The 23,941-nt window shown below is 41.2% G+C and overlaps 1 protein-coding gene across 2 annotated transcripts; it reads right to left on the bottom strand.

Annotated features, from left to right (window-relative positions):
- Positions 1 to 744: 744 nt before the first annotated feature.
- Positions 745 to 23,352, bottom strand: sema3e (sema domain, immunoglobulin domain (Ig), short basic domain, secreted, (semaphorin) 3E). Of its 2 annotated transcripts, none has more exons than XM_056388115.1 (17): positions 22,171 to 23,352; positions 10,786 to 10,946; positions 10,383 to 10,442; positions 9,878 to 9,997; positions 7,974 to 8,067; positions 7,539 to 7,655; positions 6,876 to 7,018; positions 6,667 to 6,781; positions 6,304 to 6,373; positions 6,074 to 6,218; positions 5,535 to 5,760; positions 5,132 to 5,223; positions 4,702 to 4,743; positions 4,335 to 4,501; positions 4,011 to 4,078; positions 3,617 to 3,738; positions 745 to 2,865 (listed from the first exon to the last, which is right to left on the bottom strand). In XM_056388115.1, exons 1-17 carry the CDS (start codon positions 22,286 to 22,288, stop codon positions 2,365 to 2,367), a joined length of 2,361 nt encoding a protein of 786 aa, XP_056244090.1. In that variant the 5' UTR covers positions 22,289 to 23,352; the 3' UTR covers positions 745 to 2,364. The 2 variants fall into 2 exon arrangements, with proteins under 2 accessions (XP_056244090.1, XP_056244089.1); XM_056388114.1 differs by having other exon boundaries at positions 4,011 to 4,081; positions 22,171 to 23,350.
- Between the last annotated feature and the right edge of the window lie 589 nt (positions 23,353 to 23,941).

Genomic DNA, 23,941 nt, shown 5'->3' with positions numbered 1-23,941 from the left:
CCTAACCTCAAGTTAGCTAATGGTATCATGTAGACGGTCAGTAATGACATGTAACATCATGTAGCCAACAAATTACTTTCTGGACGTTTCACCAGCCAACCAAGATTTGACGAGGTAGCCCATTCGAAAACATAGTTTCTTCAGTGGAGGAAATTCTGGAAGGGGGCTTTCACCTTAATTCTGCGTACTGTGCCATCTCTTGTGTGGGCAGTGCCTGTGGTTTTAGAAACATGGGGACACACACACATATGTGCACTAACATGAACCAAAAAAAAACAAAGAACAGAGAAACTTAGATTTCAACACACACAGAAGGGGTGTGACTTTGTTCTCTGCTCAGGACGCCATTACTCCACTATATCTTTACGTAGAAAATAGTAATGTTACCTGTATTTCGCCACAACTTGAGGAAAAGCATATTGTTTATTTACCTGTTGAAATGAAAAAAGAGTATTACATAATTATGATTATAACATCTCAATTCATATAGTTTTATTTATGTGACTATTGCATGTGTGTATCTCTACCCAGGGCTTAAAGTAAAAAAAAAAAATCCTGAGCCTGAAATGTTTTTTCTTTTCTACCTCTTTCTTTCCACTTTGACTCACTCTCTTTAAATGCAGTGTGTGTGTTTGTGTGTGTGTGTGTGTGTGTGCGCGCGTATGTGTGTGTGTGCACGCTTGTAAAGAGTAGCTATATTTTGCCATTATTGATAGCCAAACCACAGAGGTGACACCAGGGAAGGATGGTCCATATTTTTTTAATGGCATGTGTATTTATAAGAGGTGTAGCAAGCACAACAAGTCAATCCAAGCCTTTTGACTTGAATAATATTCAAGGATAGGGATGAGTGACGATGTAAGGCCTTGACAAAGACTGAGCAATTGTTTTCACCAGATTATGAATACAATAAAGTCAAGAGGGTCAAAACTATAAAGTGACAAAAGTAAGAGATAAATAAGGCACAACATAACAAAAGTACACAATCCTCCAGACTGCATTATTAGCATAACCACCACAATGCATTTCATTGCACCACCAGATTGTTTGATGTTTCTGTCATCTCAAGATTAACTGAATATTCATAAGGCTGAATCATCAGTTTTGCTAATGATGTGCTTAGATGGTCACCCTAACATTTACTTATCCTTTTCCTTCTGAGGGAAAAGTGGTGTTCTACATTACTGTTCGTGGTGGTCATCTGCAACGCTGCTGCAGACAAACAAAAGGGGGGTGAGAATGACGGGGGAGTAAGGGGTGACAGAGGGAGGAAAGGATGAAAAGTAAGAGAAAGAGGGAAAGGGAGAGAGGAGGGAAGAGACAGCACTGAAGGATGAATTTCTGAATACAGTTATAGTTACCAGATATGCACACTAAGACCACCCTGAATTATAGATACAAATATACAGATATAGATACAATACACAATTCACACAGTACTGCTTGTACATTTGATCACAATTTTAGATGTAAATGTGGACACTTACAATAACAATTATATCCACTGATAGGACCACTTTCATCTACTGTAACAGGTTTTACAAGTGCTTAAATAGTAATTATTTTCATTGAAGGCATAATTATAATTAAAACATGCCTCAGATATCCATAATAGTGGAATGGCAACATCTTACCGTATGCATAGTGGCCATAACCACACACACACCACAGCCATGACCACATTGTAATCATATTAACAGTATCATAAAGCTAAAAGCATTTTTCACTGTACAAAAACAACACTATATTTTCCAGTTTATGACATCTAAACAACTACAGAACTCAGTAGAAACCAAGAAAATAAGTTATCATAGTACCAAAAAAAGATAAGAAGGCTGTTACTTTTAACATAGTTGTTTTCTCTCACAATAGATACAGTAAGAGTTTGTCATATTTAGCAATTGAATGAGAGGTTGAGCAGAGGTTTGGTGGAGCAGTCGCTGTGTGCGTTTGGATTGACAGCTGGGTTGGGCTGGGTCAGTCCACAGGAGCTGATATATTATGTTCTGTCTCTTTAGATCAGACGCAATGTTGTTTAATCAGTCATCCATCTCTTCCCAGGGCACTGTACTGACACCGACGTTCATAGTATTTACCCAAGGTCTGCACCAGATAGTCAGTTTATACCATGCAAAAAGGCAAAATGTTGCTTTTTAAAATAAGTGGAAACAACACAGTCAAAATGTTGAGTGATAAATGCAGCGACTGTAGCTTGACAGCCTGCTATCGTTGTTTTTTTTTCTGTTACTGCTCTTGTTGAAAGCAAAGTGAAAACCTTTTACATGGTGCAAACACTGAGTGAGTCTGACCTTTAGACTGTGTGCGTGCGTGCGTGTGTGTATGCGCAGTCAGTCTCTGTTCTCCTCAGGTGTCCAAGGTGTGCCTGGGCGCTCTATTGGAATTCTCCTCTCCCCTTCCTTTCCCTCTCTTCTCACCACCTGGAGGAACATACCTCCTTTTGGTCTTTTTACGTTTTTTATCAGTGCACCACACTCTCTCACAGTACTCTTCTACTCTCTGGGCATCCCCGTAGCCAATCAGCTGGAGAAACTCCTTGTACCACAGCCTGGAGTGGCGGCCTGGGACTGATGATGGCACCAGAGCCCTGGGGCTGATGCTGGGGCCTGGTGGGGGGCCTATGGAGGAGTGGCATGGAGCTGCAGCCTTCTCTCCCTCGTCATCATTAGCCCTGTGGATCGCTGACTGGACCCTCTCCCCTCTGAGCACGTGTAGAGTGATACGTAATAATGTGTTCACGTATCCATGTTCCACAGTCTGGCACACGTATACGCCGGCGTCTGAGCTTCTCACACGTAAGAACAGCAGCCCGTGGGAGGTCATGATAACCCGCTCATCACCTCGAACCTACATGAAGAAAAAAAAAACAAACAAGAAAAAAAAAAAGTAATTGATGTAGCCATTATTCAAGTCTAGTGATTCAGGCAGCTGCTGCATTAGCTCTTTTCTCAAGACAAATTTTAATTAAAAACCAGCAAAACTAGTAAAGGATAAATTAGGGAGCGCTGGTACTTCAATAGTGCACTCAATACAGCGACTTCTGTATTTAAGGTTCTGTGACCTACACTATATATTCCAGCTTTCTTTTTTGCCTTAGAATATAACGTTTGAATCTAAACATTTAAGATATAAACATTTAAATCTGCTCTGATACATTCAGATGTATTTCCCGAAGTCTAGACAGAGATAAATAGTGTATGTGGCGTTGAGTGCGATGGAGGGGAATGGAATTTTGTTTCTCGTGCTCGACAAATTGAAAAATTGAAACAATGTCCCGATTTCTCACAAAAATTCACAGGTGTCACTACGTAAATGTTCATTTTCGTTGTTTTGAGCACCACAAATGAAATTCAGCTTAGTCTCAGTCAAACCAACACTGTCTGCATGGCTAAATTACTTAAATGACTATAAGGGTAAGAGGAAAAATATGTTTTTGGAAACAGAGAATACAATAGGAGTTATGTGATCATGTGAAATATGATCTGCTACTTTTCTTTTTCTGGTGTATTGAATCTTTTCATATCTGTTTGTAGCACAATATATGTTAAGTGTGTTTACATTTGTATTTGTTTCACATATACAGGTGTATCAAACTCACCTCGTGTTTTTCTTCTTCCTGAAAGAACCAGAGGACTTTGGCCTGAAGTGATCGAGGGACACACTCCAGTAAGGTGCTGTTACTCTCAACACTGTACACCAACCTCTCCTCAGATCCTTCATCTATACACACACACACACAATAAAAGATAGTGAGGCAAGAGACATGGCAAGGAACTGCCGTGACCTTATATTAGTTCACAACGTACATTGCATTGTGCTATTGCAATGACACATGAAGAGTTTGTATTTTTTTCATATTGAGTCTAATGCTTCTGAAGAATAGCATCATTTCTGGACAATTTTTTGTGAAATACACACAAGCATGCACACACACACACACACACACACACACACACACACACACACACATCACAGTCATTTTATACACTAACCATCAATTTGCAGCCCATTGCACAGCTGGACGGCGTTGCCATGGCGAATATCCTGCCGCCTGAATCGTCTGCTGAGATGGGAGAGAGGGAAGCAGAGAGACAGCAATTTTGAACATGTGATGAAAGTGCGAGAGATGAGAAAAAAAGAGGAAAGGAGGTGATCAGTGCATACTGATAGGCAATACATAACACCTGGGAGTCATGTCTCTCAGTGCCTGTGATAATGACTTAGTAAACCAGCCTCAGAGCACTGTGAACCACTAAGGGTGTGAACAGCTGATTATCACACACACATACTTTTGCAGGATAAAATAAACCTGTTACCTCTTGGTGTAGACTCCGGCAGGGTAGTATCTGGAGCAGGTGAGACCATCCCACGCACAGTAGGGGTCTCTGGCCAGACAACAATCAGCACATTCAGAGCCATAGAGGTCACACTGATGCAGTCTGACCTGGGCCACACCTACTTCCGACCCAACATAGAGCTGTTGCTGTGGACCCCCCCGAGGAAAAAACATATATATAAAGATAAAAATAGAGAGATATACACTCAGTTGTCAGCCACAAGTAGGCTACAGTACATCTAAATTATGTGAATACAAAGTAATGCAGTGTGTTGCGATGTTATCCTCTTGTGGCTAAACAACAGAATTGCAGGAATGAATATTAGGGATTCAGGTGCTCCTCATACCCGTTTAGGTGATATAATGATCTCTCTTATTGGTGCTGACACCTGGAAATAGGAAAGATTTTTATATTATTAAAAAATGAAGTTGAATCAGTGGTTCATCATATCCTGAAAGAATAAAGTTCTTTGTCACTGGAGGCTTCGCGTCATGCTTCTATCCATCCCAAATCAGTTTTTAATTAAAATGCAGCCACTGCTTGCAGACTAGTTCTCAAATGTAACTGATCTAAGTAGAATTGATTATGTTCAGATCATTCTGAAGATTTCTCTGCAGGCTGGCTGCACAATCATACTTGTGTCCCTCTGATGATTGAAAGGAAAAAAATTCAGAAAGAAAGCAGTAATGGATCTGATATGCATGCAATAAAATGGAGAATTTGCATGGTTCCAAAGTCTACTTTGCTTTCACAATTTGTATCTAAAAATAAAGTACCTTGAATACTTGCAGTTCTTCCAGCAGCACCTCCTCCATAGTGTCTGTGTCTTTGTTGTAGATGGTGATAACTTTCAACACCACTGAGTCATCTAATGAAAAGGAGGCATTAATGTTACACTGTTCCTTTTGACAAAAGTGTGAGAGATAATGCCATAAAGTTATTTATTTACACAAATGTAAAATTTCAGGTTCCTTAATCTTTCACTAATATACTCTACCATTTAATATATGACTATATGCTATTAGAATGTCATGTCAAATGTGTCTGTGCACCCAAATGTTCAGAGTTTCTCCTGTTTATCTCTCATTTTGCAAATAGTAACATGCATATTTTGAATTATACATGGCATTCTGGATTAAGCACAATATGTACTGTGTTCATTCTTCACAGTGTGTATACCAGTGCCGATGTACAGAACATTGTAGTGTCCATCCTGAGCTTGGACTCTGTCCACAGCGATCTGGGTCAGCTTTCTCCTGCCCGGCTCTGTCTGCAGCAGGACAGGTCTACGGTGCTGGGGAAGGACTGGACGATACATCACAGGATGAGAACGCACAAACCGCAAAACCTCATCCGGAAACTCCTTAGAGCTGGAGAAGCCACCACCATTCACTTTACTGGCACACTGTTAAAGAGAGAGAAAAGGAAAGGAGCAAGGACAGAGACAGAAGAGGGCCATTAATTGTGCCGGCACTAGACAAAAAAAAAAAAAAGCTGACATGCTTTAGTCTGGCGCAGAGTGTCCCTGCATGACCTGCTGAGGTAGCTACAACAGTGCTGACATTCACCAGAGCTGTCCGACATGCTCTCAACACTGTCCCTCTCAGAGGACGTCTGTCATGGACACAGACTTGTGGAGAGTGCTGTGAATGCATAATGTTGGTGCATCAGGGAATGAAGTCACATAAACATGACTTTATTCAGACTTTAAAACTCACAGATCCAGGTCGGGGGTAGGGGACTCTGTCCTCATAAGGCGTCCAGTGATGCTCAGGTCTCTCTCGGTATGCAAACGGACCATTAAAGGCTGCTCTGATGTCATCCATGTGATAGACACACACAGCATAGCCTTTAAACACCGCACTGCAATAAAAGGTTTTTATTAGCTATTTGATTGATAGCAAAATTGTGACTGTATAATGAAAGACTGATGTCATCCTCCACTCACCTTGTTGTGCTAAAGAGGCCAAAGATTTCAGGGTTTTTCCCATCCTTGTTCTTGAGCACAAACACGTCCTCTGAAACACGAAACATAGTATTTAGCCAGCGTTTGTGGGCACGCTACAACTTTGTCACTCTATTATTACTGGCTGTGCATCTTGAGGAAACAATCAGAAGTGTTGAAATGTATTGCTTTACAGCTAAACACTGGTTACCAATACTGCAGGTCAGACTCACAAAAAAAAAAGAAAAAGCATAGACTATAGTGACTTTCCAAAGCTTGTGGGATATACTGTATTGTAGATGCTTGACAGCATCTACTATACAGTTTAACAATTAATAAATGCAAAATGTGTCCTTGCAGCCGTACCGAGCTCATCAAAGTGTGTATCAATGCCATTTGGTCCAGCCACAGAGCAGATGAGACGAGTTTTCAGGAAGGAGCTCCATCTATTCACCAGCATCCTCTGTCCTCCTTGGTCATTCTGAGAGATGAAGGCAGATATGGATTATGACTGCACTGTCAGTACTTTGGCTGGATTATGCCCAGAAATGTATTTACAGCATCTGCATTCTCACCGCACAGACTCGCCCGACGCGCGTATATACCGCCTTGTTCGCTCCCTCAGCATCCATCTCTCGCTCAGTGAAGAAGAAGTAAACTTTGTCATCATCCCTGTCATCGTTGTCGGGAATAACTGCTGACCCCACAAATTTAGGTTCTGTAGGAAGAAGAATTTGTAACAAAAGGCATTAAAAAAGTAAAAGTGTTAAAAAGTAAGGTAGTGGTAGCGATTAAAGCAAATGCAGGTTTATTGTAGCCTATTTGTTTTATGGTGGGAATTTCTTTAAAAAAAATGTATATTTGGCAAATATATCTCTGTGTGTGGACACATTGTAAAAAAGTAAACTAAACAACACGAGTTCATGAATCTTCAGACAGAACCAGTACTAATGAGAACAGTTATATTGCCATCGTGTGGAAGGTATACAGCATCTACATCTTGGCCAGTGACTTATTTTCTAATTTAATATGACAATCAAACTACTATGAAACTATTAGAAACATATGTGGAAAACATTTACACTGTGAATCAGTACATCTCACATGAATAGCATTGCATTTCCTGAACTGTCAAATTATTTAGACATATTTTTAAAAACATAAATGATGTTTGGTAACAGATATCTGTTTGCACTCCCCTGCATTTCAAGGGAGATTTTCCTGTAATGTACACCAACCGTTGAGCTGCTGCCTGTCGTCTCTTTCAGTGCGTGCGTAGGTTTGGTTGTTAAGTCGACACAAAGCGCCATCATTCTCCCAGTAGTCAGTGTACAGGCCAATATACAGCTCTCCTCCTAAATGCCGCACGCACGCGCGCGCACACACACACACACACACACACACACACACACACACAAACAAAAACTAAGAATGAATAACAATGAACATATTATCAAAACGGCAACCTTCTTTTTCTGTGATCAAAATATTGACCACAAGATGGCAGTATTGACTGGTTTGAGGTCAACAAAGCAACCCTCCTCATTGTAAAATTAAATGGTATGTATTCATATATATTCAACTGAATGAAAACATACATCACAGTGTAACAGCTGTGCTTTTAGCTCAGCTGATGGTGAGGGGGATGAGTGATTGATTGAGCAGTGTCTTACTGGAGAGTGTGGAAGTGCAGGGACTGTTTGGGTCATACGGACAGCGTCCTCTGCCACTTGTAATAGTGTCCTCTTCAACAGCAAATAGCCTGCCCTGAGGACAACAAACGAAAGGCACAGGTGTTATTCACACACAAAACAATGTCGCAAACGCCCATCCAAAGCTCTACCTGTACAAAGGCAACATCCAAACAAACCCATGGTGAAAGGGAACGAGAGAGAGAGATAGAGTTCAATTAGAGAGAGGAGAGATCAGAAAGTGATGGATGAGAAGGAGGAAGCAAGATAAATGAGACAAGGAGTGATGGATGACCAAATGAACGACTTGAACATCACCGACTATGCTCTGCTCTTATATCACAGTGAGTTCACTACTTCTGGTTGTCTGATGTTGCTGCCCTGCACAGCAGTTGGCAGAAAGACACACACACACACACACACACACACACACACAGACCTTAACTCCCTATAGGACCACAGTTCATATGCTTTGGGCCACCACGGTGTTTATGATTGTCACTGGCAGATCAAAGAGGATGTCATGTATTGATTTATGAGTGCCCATGGAGCCCTACTGTGCTGTGACTACCGCCTTACGTATAACTGTAACAGAAGTCAGTTTCTGGGTTAAACCCATCCATCATGTAATGTGGTTTATCAAAACCAAACGGAAAAATTGGTAAAATAGGTTGAATCAGTATTACTCCGAAATGTGGACTTTTTATTAAAACGCCTTGGCCCCTGGTGCATAAATATTTGATTTGTTAGTCAGTGGTTGATTTGATGGTTAATGGGTATAGCATTTTCCATCATAGTTGATCATTGTGTAAATATTATTACAATAAGATTAGGCTCAATGGTAATTGTAGACTAGATGTAATCTACCACAACAAGTATGCCATTTATTTGAGTCAACATCATACAGATATTAGTTAGCTTGAACATAAAGCAAGCAGCCTTAGCTGATCCAGCTTTGCTCACGCCGACCATTCCAAAGATATAAGTGATGGTTGAGCATGTTTCATGTTTGGAAGGTGTGACTGCCCTGGTCGACCTACTGGACTAGTTCTGGAATGCAGAGTGAAAACCTTCTCCCCTCCTCTATCTAAATACACCCTAGGACTGTTCAGTGTTTGACATCTGGGAGATATGTGTCATGATGTAAAAAAATATGTTAACACTGATGTATGCAGGCCGTTTTGCATGCACATTAGTGAGCATACAAAACAGTCATGTGCATCCAAATCCTCCTCATAGGGGGCTGCCACATACGCACTTGAATTGACCCCAGAGTATGAAGACAGAACATTAGTCTTCCCTGACCTTAGTCTCCCTGCTATAGAAAGCAGCACCTGGCCCGCTCTCCCTGTTTACCTGATCAGTAGTGGTGTCATCTGTTTTTCTAATAGAACTGAGAACCTTGTATCAAACTATTCTCTCCCTCAGAGGAAAATAAAAACTCCACCCTCTCTTGCTCACTTTTCCGTCTCCACCTTGTTGCTAGGAGGATAAACTCAACTACAGTAGCATGTGCTAAGTGTTTACACTGACAGCATAGCGGTCGAAGCTGTACTAACAAGTCCAGAAGATCCTGGCCGAAACATTATCAAAAGAAGGTCCTGGCTATAGCCATCTAAAGGCAGAAAGAGTGTAGAGTAGAGGAGCAAAATGTGAAATCTGACTGACTGTATAACAAAGAAACCTGCAACATTTTCATTGGAGTACTAGTCTTTACTGAGCCAGGGAGATAGCCAGAAAATCTGATGCACCCAAACGAACAAAACTGAAATTAGAAATATCCAGAATAAATGAATAGACCAATAGGAAATGGGAAGCCCTAGAAATACTGCTTGAATATTTGGTTGTTAGATAAACCAAACTCTAATTCTGTCCTTGGGACTCACCTGCCCTGTGTGTCCCAGTCTGACCAGGGCACAGATGGGGTTAAACGCTCCTGTTCCACAGACCAGCAAATGGGTGTGGTTGTACTGCTGCAAGACCTTAATGTAGTTTGCACACTCCGGCTGTTGGAAGAGATACAGAGATGAAGCAGGGGAAAGGTAAAGTGGGGTGGGTGAGTCAGTGGTCGCCAGGGAGGACTGAGGTCATGCAGTGAAAATGGTTTAATGGAAAAATGCCAGGCCTTTACTGCATCATCAATAACACCAATACTTCAGGTTAAACAAAGGTTAATGAGCACAGAGGGATATGTAAATCAAACCATACTGACAGGATCTATCTCTACAATGGATCTGTCTACTTATAGAATAAATAAATTATACAATATATACAAATTCCAAGTCACTGTAATGCACATTATCATCTGGATATTCATGCTTTACCCTTGATAATTAACCTCAGTCATACTACCAATGCCCTAAATATTTGTATGTAAAGGGTGCCCCTTACCTTTTCCCTCCCCTTCATCAAACACTCCTCTATCTGAGCTTCTGTACTGGCCCACTGGATCTGAAAGAAAGTGCAGATACACCCATATTTACAATAGTGCTGTTTCACTCTAAATAAAAAAATAAAAAACAGAAATTGTGAGTCTATGTGTTGAAAATGTGACCAGTATTGGTCAGTATTGACTGCATTTCTCAAATAATCTCACAGGGTTCTTATGCCGCTAATTCAGATTCAAATTCAAAAACTCAGACAAAATACTACTTTATACTGAACACAGACGTCTAAAGACACACAGACACACACACACACACACACTCAGTCTGGCTAACCTCTAGCCCCATGGGTCTAAAAGTTCCATATGTCTCACTTCCTGACAGGCAGGGAGGGTTGAAAACAGGCCTACCTCTCTGTGGTGTGTGTTAACCCGGTCCAGGCTAAGGGAGAACAGAGTATTCTTGGCTCCAACATAAAGTCTCTCGTGGCCCTCATCCAGCAGCATGGTCTGGGGCTGAAGAGACGCTCCATGTCCCTGGAACACCCATGTCCTGTTAAGCTGCCAGAGCTCTGCAGAGACAACACACACACACACACACACACACACACAGATAAGACAAAAAAAATATAGCAACACAACAGAAGCTTGCAGTTTAGCTAGGACTCGTCAGCTACCTAAATATAGATAGATAGCGATATTTAGAGATAGATAGATAGATAGATAGATAGATAGATAGATAGATAGATAGATAGATAGATAGATAGATATGATTTTCATTGTGCATGTGGATTCTCCATTTTGATTCTTGCCTGCACCAACCAGCAAGATCAAATTTACCAAACCCCTCCCTCAAGGGATTTCTAACTGCTCCAGTAACATATGTCTGCATCCCAATTGCTCCCATGGCCAAGGGCACATTGCAGCATGTGTTTCTGATTCATAGCTTCCTCAAGAGAATGGCAGAGAGCAACAGCAGGGTTATCTTTCCATCCATCTCCCCCTCCTTTGTGGCACGAGCCTATGCCTCCTCTCACCCAATTCAGCTATGCTTGCATGTGTCATTGGTTGGATCACAGATCGACAATGCATCTTGTTTTTATCACCACTAAAATTTTTATCACCACAAATTTCACGACCTCCCAGGTATGTACCAATAAATTATTTTAAGGTCTGCTGCTAACCATTGACACACTTCAACTGAGAGGACACTTTGGCAAACATAAAGGCACTTAGCAGAAACATGGAAGTAGAAGGATATGATTCCTGGGAAAGATGTTCTGATTAAAGGGAGGCGCTTTTGATGTGGACAGTCCGGCTCATGGTCTCTTTTACTGGGATGCAGTTTTATCTGAGAGGAAACGGAACCGATCTCTTTATCAGTCATTAGTTTGAGATCAGTTGCCACTCCCTGTCAGTCTTGCTTTAGGTAATTTGAAATCCTACTTTCAAAAGGAAGCAGTGGACCGTGAAAGACATGTCATTAAATATAAACACACACTCATCAGAACAACCACAGATCTTGGAAAATATCTTCTTCAAATTCACAGCAGAATCCCAGATAATTTGCATGCACATATACATGCATGTGCAAACACACCCTGTTTCATCTAGCTGACTGAACCTGACAGGCTGCTCCTCTATACCTGCTCTCTGTTAGAGCAAGGTTGAGAGTGAAGGATTTAATCTAGGTGCAGAAACCCCAAAGGTGTGCACTTCCTCTGGGTTGCACTGGCCTTAAAAACCTTTTTGTGAACACATGACCGGGGTGGACCGGGTGTCCTTGTAAAAGAAGAAAGAGGGATCTGGTGTGTGTTAGCAGGGCTTTTGAAACATCAGAGAGTTTCAAGCAAACAAGCCAGGGTTCGTGATAAAATTTATAGCACTAGCACTACTAAATTCCCTTTAAATTAATAGAAGAAAGGAAAACTGACTACCATCAGCACTACACACATGGCTGTAATACTATATGCCATCCTTTCAACTACCTCAAATAATGCTGAGGTGTCTCTACATGCTAGGGTTGCAGGGGGTAATTGTAAGGTTTGTTTTTCTAGCATCTGTATATTTTTAGTGATACTTGATCTCCCAGATAGATAGTGAGAGTGTTTATCCCATTTTCCTAGATTACTCATAGCAATAGCATACATTCTGTGGAAGGTTTTATTTGTTTAAAATGGGATTAGGTATCCACAGAGGAGTGGGTGACTGTGTACATTATGTTGCCATTAAGATTTCTACGTTGGAGACAAGCGGCTGTTTGTTTGAGCAGCGTTAGATCTCGGGTGGTTGGGTGGCAGAGACAGAGGGGATGTGGCAGTGGTGTTCTGCCAGGGCTCAGACATGCTTCCTGTAATTATCTAATCCACACACTCGACACACTCTCTCTCTCTCTTTCTCTCTCACTCACCACACGCACACTGTCTCTCTACCCTCTATCTCCTCACGGTTCGCTCGAGTTAAGCTGAACTTGGATCAAGAACAGTCCTCTAAAACATTCCACTCTAGCTTTTCTACAAGTGTCAGGCTGGCTCCCAAACAATCAGCTCCTTCTTTATGTGAAGTCAAACATGCTACCACTTACTTAGATGACAGACTTAGACGGCTATTTAAAGTGATCGAGTAAACACTGTTTAAGATGAGCCCTTTTTTTCCATCTACTTTTCACTTGTCTTTAGTAATAATGATGTTGGGCATGGGTAGGTTAGCGATTATTGGCTTCAGAAATTAACAAAATATTAATATTAAAAAATATCAATATTAAATATTAATATTAAACTTCAATTAATATTAAAGTTATCCTCGGGGCACCAGACTACACAGGGAAGAACAGTCAATATTGATACAGTCTCAAAATCAATTTGGAACTTTGGAATTAATAATTAATTTAATATCTACAACCAAAAATACCATACCAATAGTAGGTAAAAGTTGAAGGAGTGGGAGTTGTGCGGAGTAGAGGTTGGCACCATCCACTCTTGAACAACATTTAATACACCAGCAGGTATACTCAAAGGCATTCATTTGCAATATCACAAAAGTAAAACACACGATTTTCATTTAGTGAATTGTATTATAAAAAGGTGTGTGTGTGTGTGTGTGTGTGTGTGTGTGTGTGTGTGTGTGTGTGTGTGTGGGGTGGTTGGTTCAAAATGGCTCCTGGGACCATGTGCAATGTGGGGTAGGGAGAATGTGTTTCTTTAAGGCCAATTCATGTAGACTAAAGGAAGGTATAGCTGCATGCAAGACCTACTCCTGGATGTGCTACAGGTATGTGCGTAAAATATATATCAACTTAACGGTACGGCTAACCAACATTCTTAGCAGACATCAATAAAGTTTGGTGGATAAATTAACCAAATCAATATATGTACAATGGCAAAGGTTAAACAGTCCTCTGCTAAGCCGTGCTCTACTATGCTATGCTAGGTTAGGTTCAGTCAGTGTTAACCAGTCCATGGAAAAAGAGAGGTTATTTACTTTGTAAAGCCGAGTATGCTGCAGGCTTGTACGACTTCCTGGTGGAGTGCATGCCTGTCTGGCTTCTGTGTCTCTGAAGAGGTCACTGGTTGCCCTTTTGTTCTCCTTAGTGTTAGTTGTTCAATTCTAACTCTGCTCTGTGGCTTCTGTTGTTTGTAAAAAATCAGCTGGCAGCCGGCGCTAAGCTAAACTTGTTCACTCCTGACTAAGATCACTGCTGTTGAGAAGTGCAGTGCAGCAGCAGAGAAGCCTGTTGTTTAACTCAGTTGAAATGACTCTCTTTTGTCTTTAGAACAAAAGAACATGTGGTCTCCACGCTTGGAATGGACTGAGGCCCAACAATGATGATGATGATGTGAGCTGATTTATGTGGACAGATGTGTAGAACAAGATGCATAGACACACACAAACTCTCTTGCACTGTTACACACAAATACAGATACATTTCATGGTATAATTGTGTTTACATATGTGGAATTGCACATATGATATTCTAAATCTATCATGTTCAAGTCTGAACTTGAATGTTTCCATGCCATGCTCATTTGATTAAACAAAAGGAGGAAACTGTAACCGTAGCCACCATTCTAACCATGAGAAAGACAGAGAAAGAAAGAAAGATAAAAAAAGAAGCTCTTCTCTCCCCACCAGTAAACAAATGCAAGTGATAAGAAACTATAATCAGGTTTATAATAAAAGAAGGCGTTGATTAATCCACTTAATTACACACACTTACAAAGTGACTATAAAACGCAATTGGTGGTTGACACACTGAGAGATGCCTCAGAGTGCACAATGCTGTTTAAAAGGTTTCTCCTCTGTCATTATGTTCGCCAGACACATGCAGCCACCACTCAGACTGAGGAAGGGAAAAAGGGGATTTCTGCATTTCCCCTTCTCCCCCCTGCCCCCCTCCTCCTCTCCAAGTTTTTCTCCCCATCTGCAGCAAAAGAGGACTCCTTGGCCGTCAGCTATAAGGAGCCGAGAGAAGGAGGAGGGTGTTTCTCCATCAGCAACTGAGCCAGGGAGACACATGGCCCTACTGTGATCCCACTTCAAATGGAAAACACAGAGAAAAAGGACTCCCCAGAGACAGACACTTTCATCGGCTGTCTGAGGAGTGCTGAGAGATGCCTGAGAAGATTTGGTGGAGTGAAATCAAAATAAACTTTGTGATCTCCTCTTTATCCATGTATAGAAACACTGTTTTCCTGCACCAGGGAAAACAATATGTGTTTATTCGTGCGGGTCTGTGTGTGTGCAGTTGCAACCTACTTTTCATTATAGGTCTCCTAACAGCATGGGGAGAAATATTCATGTTTAGTCAAAGAAAACTGAGATAAACGCACCTAGGAGATCATTATAAAAAATATTCCCTAGGAAACTTAAAAACACAAATTAAATTTGCTATCATAATTTGATCTATTGCCAGCTCTAAGCACACATTTTATGCCAAAAATTACATTTGGTAGGCGGTCTCATAGTTCCAGAGGAATAAGCCTACGTTTACTTGTTGAGTAATGGGATTTACGCTGGCACAAAAAGAAAGAGATTTATTGGACTGAGCCGGAGTTAAAGAGGACGAATAAGAATAAGGAGGGAGTCTGTTCTCCTTATGCTGTTGAGGCTGTGGTGAGACTGTGGAGCTCTTGGGGGTGGGGTCAGGAGCTGGAGAACTGGGGTGTTATGCCATTATCAGTATACGGCCTTGTGTTTCTGAGTCCCCTTGTGTGAAAGGGTAATGATGTCACTCCGCAAAATGAAAGCCACATGGAGTTTTCTGAGGAGGAAGAGAGAGAGGAAGCAAAGTGTGTTTCTCTGTAATAATGGCAGGGAGCAAGTCTTTAACCTGATTGATGTAGGCGAATCCCTGTCAACTGACAGTTCATGTTGTTGATGGCCCGAACAGACGTATAGCTCTTCATCAGAAATTTTAGGCATTCATATACAGTACGTGTCATCTTTCATGCCTTCTAAATATATGAGCATGCTGGATTTGACTGATATTTAATCAAAGTTTATCCCCATCAGTTCGAAACTATGCTGCCACGTCCATACATGTGCACAGTGGCTTGCTGCAAGGCAAGCAATGCTGACCAGTTAAAGCTAAAAATAAATGGACTTCAACTAGAACGATGTCAACCGAAGAACCGCCGAAGTGGAAGTGATATTTCTCCTTACGTGTCAGAACAGCTTTCTGTCCCATTAAAGATCTGATATTACCTGTTCGCATTCATCTTGTAATTTACTGCTCTCTTGTGGCTGCAATAGGCTGTTGACTCTGGATGCTAGGTTGAGTACCAAGCGCTGCATCTATCATTTCCATCATTTTCAAACATCCAAAAAATGCTGCTCCGATGACCTGAGACATGGGAGATCATATACCATAGACAAAGGCTGGGGCTTGTCAAGCATAGAAGGAGCAGCATTTTTTGGATGTTTGTGCATGTGTGGATAATCCTGGGATCTTTGATGGGTGATTAGCTATAGAGTGCTGCAGGGACCTATTTTTGTCGGCCAATCTGGAAGTTAGCATCACCCTCGTTCCTTCAACAAAAACCCAAGGTGATTTTTCCATTGTGACAAACAAAAGGTTATACTTACCAATTTTGTTCAGCAAGGTAGTCTTCACAAATGAAAATCACTTTTATGATTTTTGAAGCCTAAATACAATCGCACCAAAGTCTCATGACTTCAGTGTCTCCTCTGCAAAACTTCCAACTTGTAATTTGATGTAGAACGCTGCTGCTTCCTCCTCTCTAACAAAAGTTAGTGATAGTGTGCAATAGAGCAAGTATAAACACAATGAGGCTGTAAAGGTGGACTTGTGAGTAGATCGGCTGTCGTGTTTGGTGTGATGGCGTTGAATGTCCCAGATAACCTCTGCAACTGCCTTTTTCAAGACGTAGAAAAGCTTAAAAAAACCCAAATGGGGTAAAGGCTACAATGACTTGTTTTCACCACAGGCCTTATTTCAAGCATCTAGCCAAAAACCCATCGACTGTGGTACAAGGGAACAAGCAGTGCTGAAATGCTAACTTAAAGTATTTCCAAGTTGTAGGACTCATTCCTGCTGCACGCTCTAGCTAACTACCAAGTGGCAACCAGATCAGTCTGCTTTTTAAACTGCCCTTGACTTAGCTCTTTTGAGATTAGTTATGTCTAGACTTGTTGTTTCATATTTATTCAATTTACATCTGTCTGCTTTTTAGTTATAAAATGAATATCTTTTCTTTGCTGTACATCAAAGTGCAGGGTTCTCTGTGCAATATTTGCAATAAGTTTGAGAAGTTTGTGACAGCAGTCATGAGGCAGTAAAATGCAGTGTGGAGTGTGTCATTGTCATTTAATGGTGAATATTTTGTGGTTTACCATGGAAGTGAGTTTTTTTTTTTTAGATATTAGTCTGCTGTACTGCACATTTGATATGTTTACTGTCAGTTCAAATGAATAATTTGCAGTTCAGATCTGCACGCTTTGTTGGCTCTCCGGCTCTGCTTGCCCATCTGTTAAAGTCACCGCACGCCACTGCATTTACATATATGACCTCGGAGCCAAAATGAATTAGTTATTGATGTGGCTTACTGCATGTCAATGCATAGCATATGTCAAAAGACCAATAAACTGATTTTCATATGCACCGTCATTTGCATGGAATATCTAAAATAACTTTAGCACAGAAAAAGTATGCTTAAGAACACATACAACAAACCTAAACTTGAATATAGTTGTATATTTGTTGGTAGAGTTATTCCATTTATTTCCTCTCAAAATATATTTGCAGTTGAACGGTTCTCCTCTCAATATATTCTCTGTCCCCTGCAAGTGTCTTGAAGCGCTCACTGCACTTTGTCATCCGTCATCCACTTTTTTTCCCCACTGCAATATCATAGCAACACACTCTCTGTGGATTCAAACAATCTTTGTGCTTTCTCTCCTTTTCCCATGTCACAATCTTAACTCATCTCCTCTCCCTGGTCCCTTCACCAGGAAAAGGTCAGAAAGGATATTAGACTTTCACCAGCTGCCTTCCCCTCTAGACATCTCATTAATGAACTGGAGAGCACACACATAACACAATGGGAGAGAAAAGGGACGCTGAGATGTACACAGACAAAATGAGAAAGTGGGAGAGAGAGCGAGAGAGAGAGGGAGAGGTGAGTGCAGAGGGGAGGGAAGGGGTTTGAAAAAATATTGTTTTTCCTTTGCTGACCTAAAGGTGTGATTTATCTAATCATCACCATACCCTCTGTTTTCCAGTGGTTTGATATAAGGTCTATTACTGCCCTATGGCCATGATCCAATGTGGTAAATGTTAATTACAGGTCTCTGCACATGTAGGCGGAAGAAAGTTAATGGGACTCCTCACTTCACACATTAGCTTTAAATAGGAAAAATAAAAAAAATTGAAAAAAATGAAAAAAATCCCCCTGTCATTAATTTCAGGCAGGCACAACTTTAGGCCATACTGGTATTCCCCGTCTCCCCCTTAGAACAAAGTCACCTACAGTCACATCATTTCAAGGTTGCAAAATGAAGAGAAAGCTTTTTCTTGTCTGGAGAGGAAGGTCTAAAATTACAGCTCAAAGGGGGGTTTCATACAGCAGTAATTGCTACCTGAGTAATCCCTGTATTCACACATGCATGGACCTCAGCTCCTTTTGCTTAAATGTTACAATTTCACAGTATGTGCTGAAGAAAAGAAGTGTCTAAATAAGGTTTGGCATTGTGCTCACATATATTCTCATTCATTCAGTTTTAGAGGAGGATATGTCTCACACATTTACATATAGTATGTGAGCATATTCAGCTCTTACGTCCCTTTTAAATCATCTTTGTGGACATGCATTTATTTATCTAGTATAAGACCACATATATACAGTAACCCCATCAGAACAGCTTAACATCATTTCTCACCTTCTGAGACCTGCTGAAGCAAAATATTTATAGCTCACAAAACCACTACGACTTTTAAGTAAACACAGCCTTTGCAGACCTGACACCTGGTCAATTTAATTATTGTGAAAGGGTGTGAAACTTTTGTTCCAGCTGTTTGCTCTAGCTGCTCTCATGAACGCTTCTGTAGAGTCTCTTCTTCACTAAAATCAGACATGCTTTCAGGGGCAGACAAGCTTGTCTGCAATAATAACAAGCCAACTCAAGTCATTTTTCAGGAATGTGTGATACAATTTTTTTTTTTGCAAAAGATTTTCCAAGAAAATCTTGTTCTCGTTTTCCAATCTTGTTTTCCAAGAAAATCTTTTGCAAACAGCAGCAGACTCTCAGATCTACAAAGAACTGAGGTTTTTATAGTGCTGTTTTCATCTCCTTTTTGTGCGGGGGATGCGCATTGCCAGAGCGGTTCTGGACAGGTATCTATTATGTGGGTGGAGTGAAATTTTAAGCTTCACTAAACCAGGAATGTATTATCCTGATTTTGCCCAAAAAACACTTCTGAATTGAAATGAATTGACATGACGGAATTAAGAGGAACTGAATGCTCAACACACCCTCGTCTTCAGAAATAGGCACAAAGATGACTAAATTAGCCACCACAGTAAACTATTCGGCAGTGAAGAGTTTTTGGAGGTGACTTTGGATTAAGTCATCACCATTTTGAAAACTGCTGTATCACACTTTCTGCAGCTCAAGCCAAGCATGATGACGGTGCTGTAGAGGCAGCAAAATACGTCTAAGCCTGGCCACCTACCTGCAGCCTGCCATGATGACGACACATTGCTAGCTTCATTAGCAGCAGAAATGATGGTTGTCCTAAGAGAAGAGATCATTTCACTCCACAGGCCTGGAGATCTAAGGGAAGCTGCTGCCAAGAGCCTTGGATGATGCAGATCCAAATCGCATGGTACTGTGTCCAAGGGTATAAAAAAATAGTAGAGAACACACAATATGTTCTCATTTCTGTTCTATAGTGAGCTCATCTCCCTGCAGGGCATTTCTACCTATAATAATCCAGGATTTAAGGAGTTTGATTGGCCCAGAATCCAAGCAATTGAGGTGTATTACCATCTATGTATAGCCTGTGTTTAAGGTCTTTGGAAGTTGTGCAGACAAAGATTACGGTCAGTCCTCTCTATAGACAGCAGAGTCTGTGACTGTAACTCAATACTCCATGCGATTTAGGTAACAACCTTATGGAACGGGAGTTAATTGGGGCATAAGCAAATGAAAGGGTGACTGGGATAAAAGTGAATCAAATGCATTTGGGAAAATCTTCACTGGTCCAGAAGTCTAGACAAGTAGATGAAAGACGGATTGAATGATAATTTCACACTGTGTGTGAGATGTGGCTAACATCAAAGCATCAAGAGATCTATACTGCATGGTAGTAAGGTCGTCCTTGGAACGCATGATAATGTGCCCAAAGGAATTCATTCCCAGAATCCAGGAGAAAGGTGATCTGATATTTTATTGAGACTTTTATTGATCCCACACTTGGTATCAAGTGTGGCATACCAAAGCGGGTTTAAATATATTTCAGTCTTAACTTTTCCTTCCCATTATCAATCTTACCTTCAAAAAGGAAAATCTTGTTTTTCCACCCTGTTTTGATACCAGATGTTATGGTAATATTTTTCTGAGTCCTAAGGGTGAGTAGTTAAAACCACATCGCTCTCCATCTTCCTGAACTGCATCCAAGTCATCGGCGCGCAAAGAATTCACACTATTTCTGTGCATACGTCGGTCTGTGTGTGTGTGTGTGTGTGTGTGTGTGTGGACTTAAGGGTGTGTGCAAAAATCACTGGCAGAGCCCATGAGGCATATATTAAGGCTTAGATGTTTTTCATTCCATAATGATAGGATCCAACTGCAGCCTTTTCACAGCGCTCTGTGCAAGCCAGAACATGTATCAGAAGAGAGAGAGAGCGGGAGTGAGAGAGAGGTGGGATGTCAATCACTGTAGCAGCTTTCCCCTCAGGCAGTTAATGAATTGGGTGATATATGAAAGGCACAATCATAACAGATACTGATGTGGCATTTATGACTAAGTAAATCAACACTGATCTACTCACTTTTGTTGATGTATAAAGTCTTGTCCTTTCCTCCAAGTTTTACTTTCAATTTTTTGTATTTTCTTCTTTAATTTCCATTACCTGTCACTGGAAAACCGTGTTTTACTGTATATTTATTTTTTGACAACTTACTAACAAATTCCACTGTGCAAAAACAAGAGAAATTCAGTACATATCGTAAAACAACAAACTCTCCTCATGACTGTAAATGATGAACCAGACTTGTCATCTCTCATAACAGACTCACAACAGCGTATTTATGAGTTATTGACCATCCAAATTCCACACCTATATTCAGCCATGACTAACAGGCTTATGAGGAATTGTCACCTCCTGTTGCTATAGAGATCAAAGCAACTGTGAGAAAAAAAGGCAGTGTTTACTCAAGAGTTTTATCTACAAAGATAAAACCCTCATTATTGTCAAAGAGATACAAGACAGTCAGTCCGCATACCAGTGCATGCACATCTCACACTCCCACACACATATAAACAGGCTGACAAACACACACACACACACATACAGTTTTTTCTCTCTAAGACACATACACAGCTTCATCCATTCCCATGCTCAAAAAAAAAAAATAAAACCCTTTATTGTTCCGCCACTATGGAATGACAGAAAGCCACATTGTGCATTCTCAGCCACCATGGCCAAGGGGACCAAAACAAACTACAAGGAGGCTCCCTGAGCATCAACAGTGAGTGAAACAAGTATGCACCTCATAAAGTCAGGGCAGAAGCCATCCTCCTTGGATCCAACCCTGCATGGCAACTTTTTATTTCTCTCAGGCTTAAACATAAATCTTCAGTGACTGCCTCATTACATGGTAATGATAACCTGCAGCTTCTTTTTCTCATTCACAGAGGGTGCCGCTTCTTCACTATCTCTACAGAACATATGTCTTCAAGAGAAAATATGCCATAAACTACAAATGTTAAATCTATGTAGATAGGTACAATAACTACTTTCAACTTTTGATTCAGCTAATTTTAGTAGCACTAACAAACATGCTCGCTTGACTGCATGACTACTGCTTAACATTGGGAGTGAAGGTGTTTTAATGTGTGAAGAATTCTGTTCTGTTCCACTTGTGTTATGCTCAGTCTGCATTGACGACTGTCAGCAGGGAATGCCAGTTTCAACTGAGGCTGCACTGACTATTCCAGACAGTTTAACACACCGTGCTGCCTCAACCGAAGTCTGCCTTTACCTTTATAATGGTTCAACACAGTAAAGCATTTGAACTGACAAACAATGCAAGTATTATTTAGGTACTTCTTACCTTTGTGGGAGAGCCGTATCCTTGGGTAGATGCTTTGGGCTGTGTGAGTCGTGCCCAGCAAAACAAGATACAGCAGCATCAGAGTCAGATACACAGTCTGCATGCACTCTGCCATCATCAGTGAAACACTCGCTTCACGCTCATCTACACAGAAAGCATCTAAGTCTGCTCAGCATGAGCAGCAAAGTCAATGAAAAGAGAAAAAAAAAAGTCCACAGGTCTTTGCTCAGTAAGTTCCTGCAAACAGTGTTTAATGAGAGGTAGTCTCAGGAATAACAATCCATCAGGAGTCTACATGAGGGTAACAATCCATTTTCTGATGATCACCACAATGTTGATCAACTAGATGTATCTGTGCAGCTTCTATACAGTCTCTGCTTTCCCCTATAGCCGCCTGCTGAAAGCTGCATCCACCCACTACCTCCGTGGACAGGGTAGTGTTCTGGCTATTATCCTGCCTTGGTCTTAGTAATCAGGGAGAAGTCCAGTTGCTACATTCACGCCGCAGTGCCCACTGCTCTCTGTCCATATGTCAGTACGTCTGTTTGTTTATCTATCTGTCTTTATGCCTAAGCTCAGATCCAGTCTTTCTGACTTGATAAAAGATTTAAAAAAAAATGTAAATAAAAATCAAGTCTATGGATCCCACAAAGGTGTAGGAGCTGCTTGATTAAAAAATAAAATTAAAATTAAAAAACTGCATGTGTTTGTCTGTTCCGGCAGGCAGGCAGGGCTGGAGCTGCTGTACTGTCTCTTCAGGCTGCGTTCCTCCTCTTGGGTCCACTGGAGCCAGTCATTCTCTGGACAGGAGCCCAGGAAAAGGCAGAGTGGGAGAGGGGAGGAGTGGTGAGCCTCGTGCCTGGCGTGAGGTCTCGCTGCACTGAGGAAGAAAGTGAAGCTCTAGCTCCTAACTCTGCTCATGCTGGAACAGTAAGGGAGGGTCCAAAACCTCAGCTCAAACCTCACTGAGTCTGTTAAGATGGTTTCTACCACAGCTACTGATCTGGGCAGAGGCCACCTGGCACTGTGTGTGTGTGTGTGTGTGTGTGTGTGTGTGTGTGTGTGTGTGTGTGTGTGTGTGTGTGTGTGTGTGTGTGTGAGGAAACGCCTTGGTGTGAGTGGTTGGTAATGTGGGGAGTGTGTATCAGCTTGACGGGCTGAAAATTGCCTGCTCCTTCCTCTAGATTGTCTTGAGATCTCTTACCCACCTCCCAGGCAGCTGGATTAAGTGCGCTGTGTCTCCCAGGCGGGTTTTGTAAGACTCTCCCTCTAAGAAATACTGCCTCTCATGTCACTCTACAGACCACCCCTCACTTCTCCTCTCCCCTCGCCCTCCTCCTTCACCACACTTCTTTTTGCTCCCACCTCTGCAGCATTAGCATGGACCTCAGCCAAGGATTTCCGCCTCTTAACTCTGACACTTTTTTCATTTTCAATTATTGCCCTCTTTGTGTTTGTCTCCATGTGGATAGTCATTATCACTGTTACCATGGATTTTCATGTACAAGGTTCCTTTCATGGTGATTTTCTCCTCCCTGCCTTTGTAATCACTCCTTCTGTTTATCTGTCTCCCCATCTCTCTCACACACCTCAGTTTTGTAAAACCTAGTTAGTAGCTTGTCCTTGTGTCCAGCATTTTCTCCTTTGATGTTTCATACCATGCCTGGCTTTTTTTTTTGTCTTTCTTCTTCTCTTTCCTTGCACCAATATTCTTTTTAAATTAATTAGTATCAGCTTCTGTTTCCAGTCGAGTCTTTGTATGTGTACCTGT

Source organism: Seriola aureovittata, chromosome 10, assembly GCF_021018895.1.
Source record: "Seriola aureovittata isolate HTS-2021-v1 ecotype China chromosome 10, ASM2101889v1, whole genome shotgun sequence".
Lineage (NCBI taxonomy): Eukaryota > Metazoa > Chordata > Actinopteri > Carangiformes > Carangidae > Seriola > Seriola aureovittata.
The sequence above is the reverse complement of the archived record's forward strand: the minus strand, read 5'-3'. Positions and strand labels throughout refer to the sequence as shown.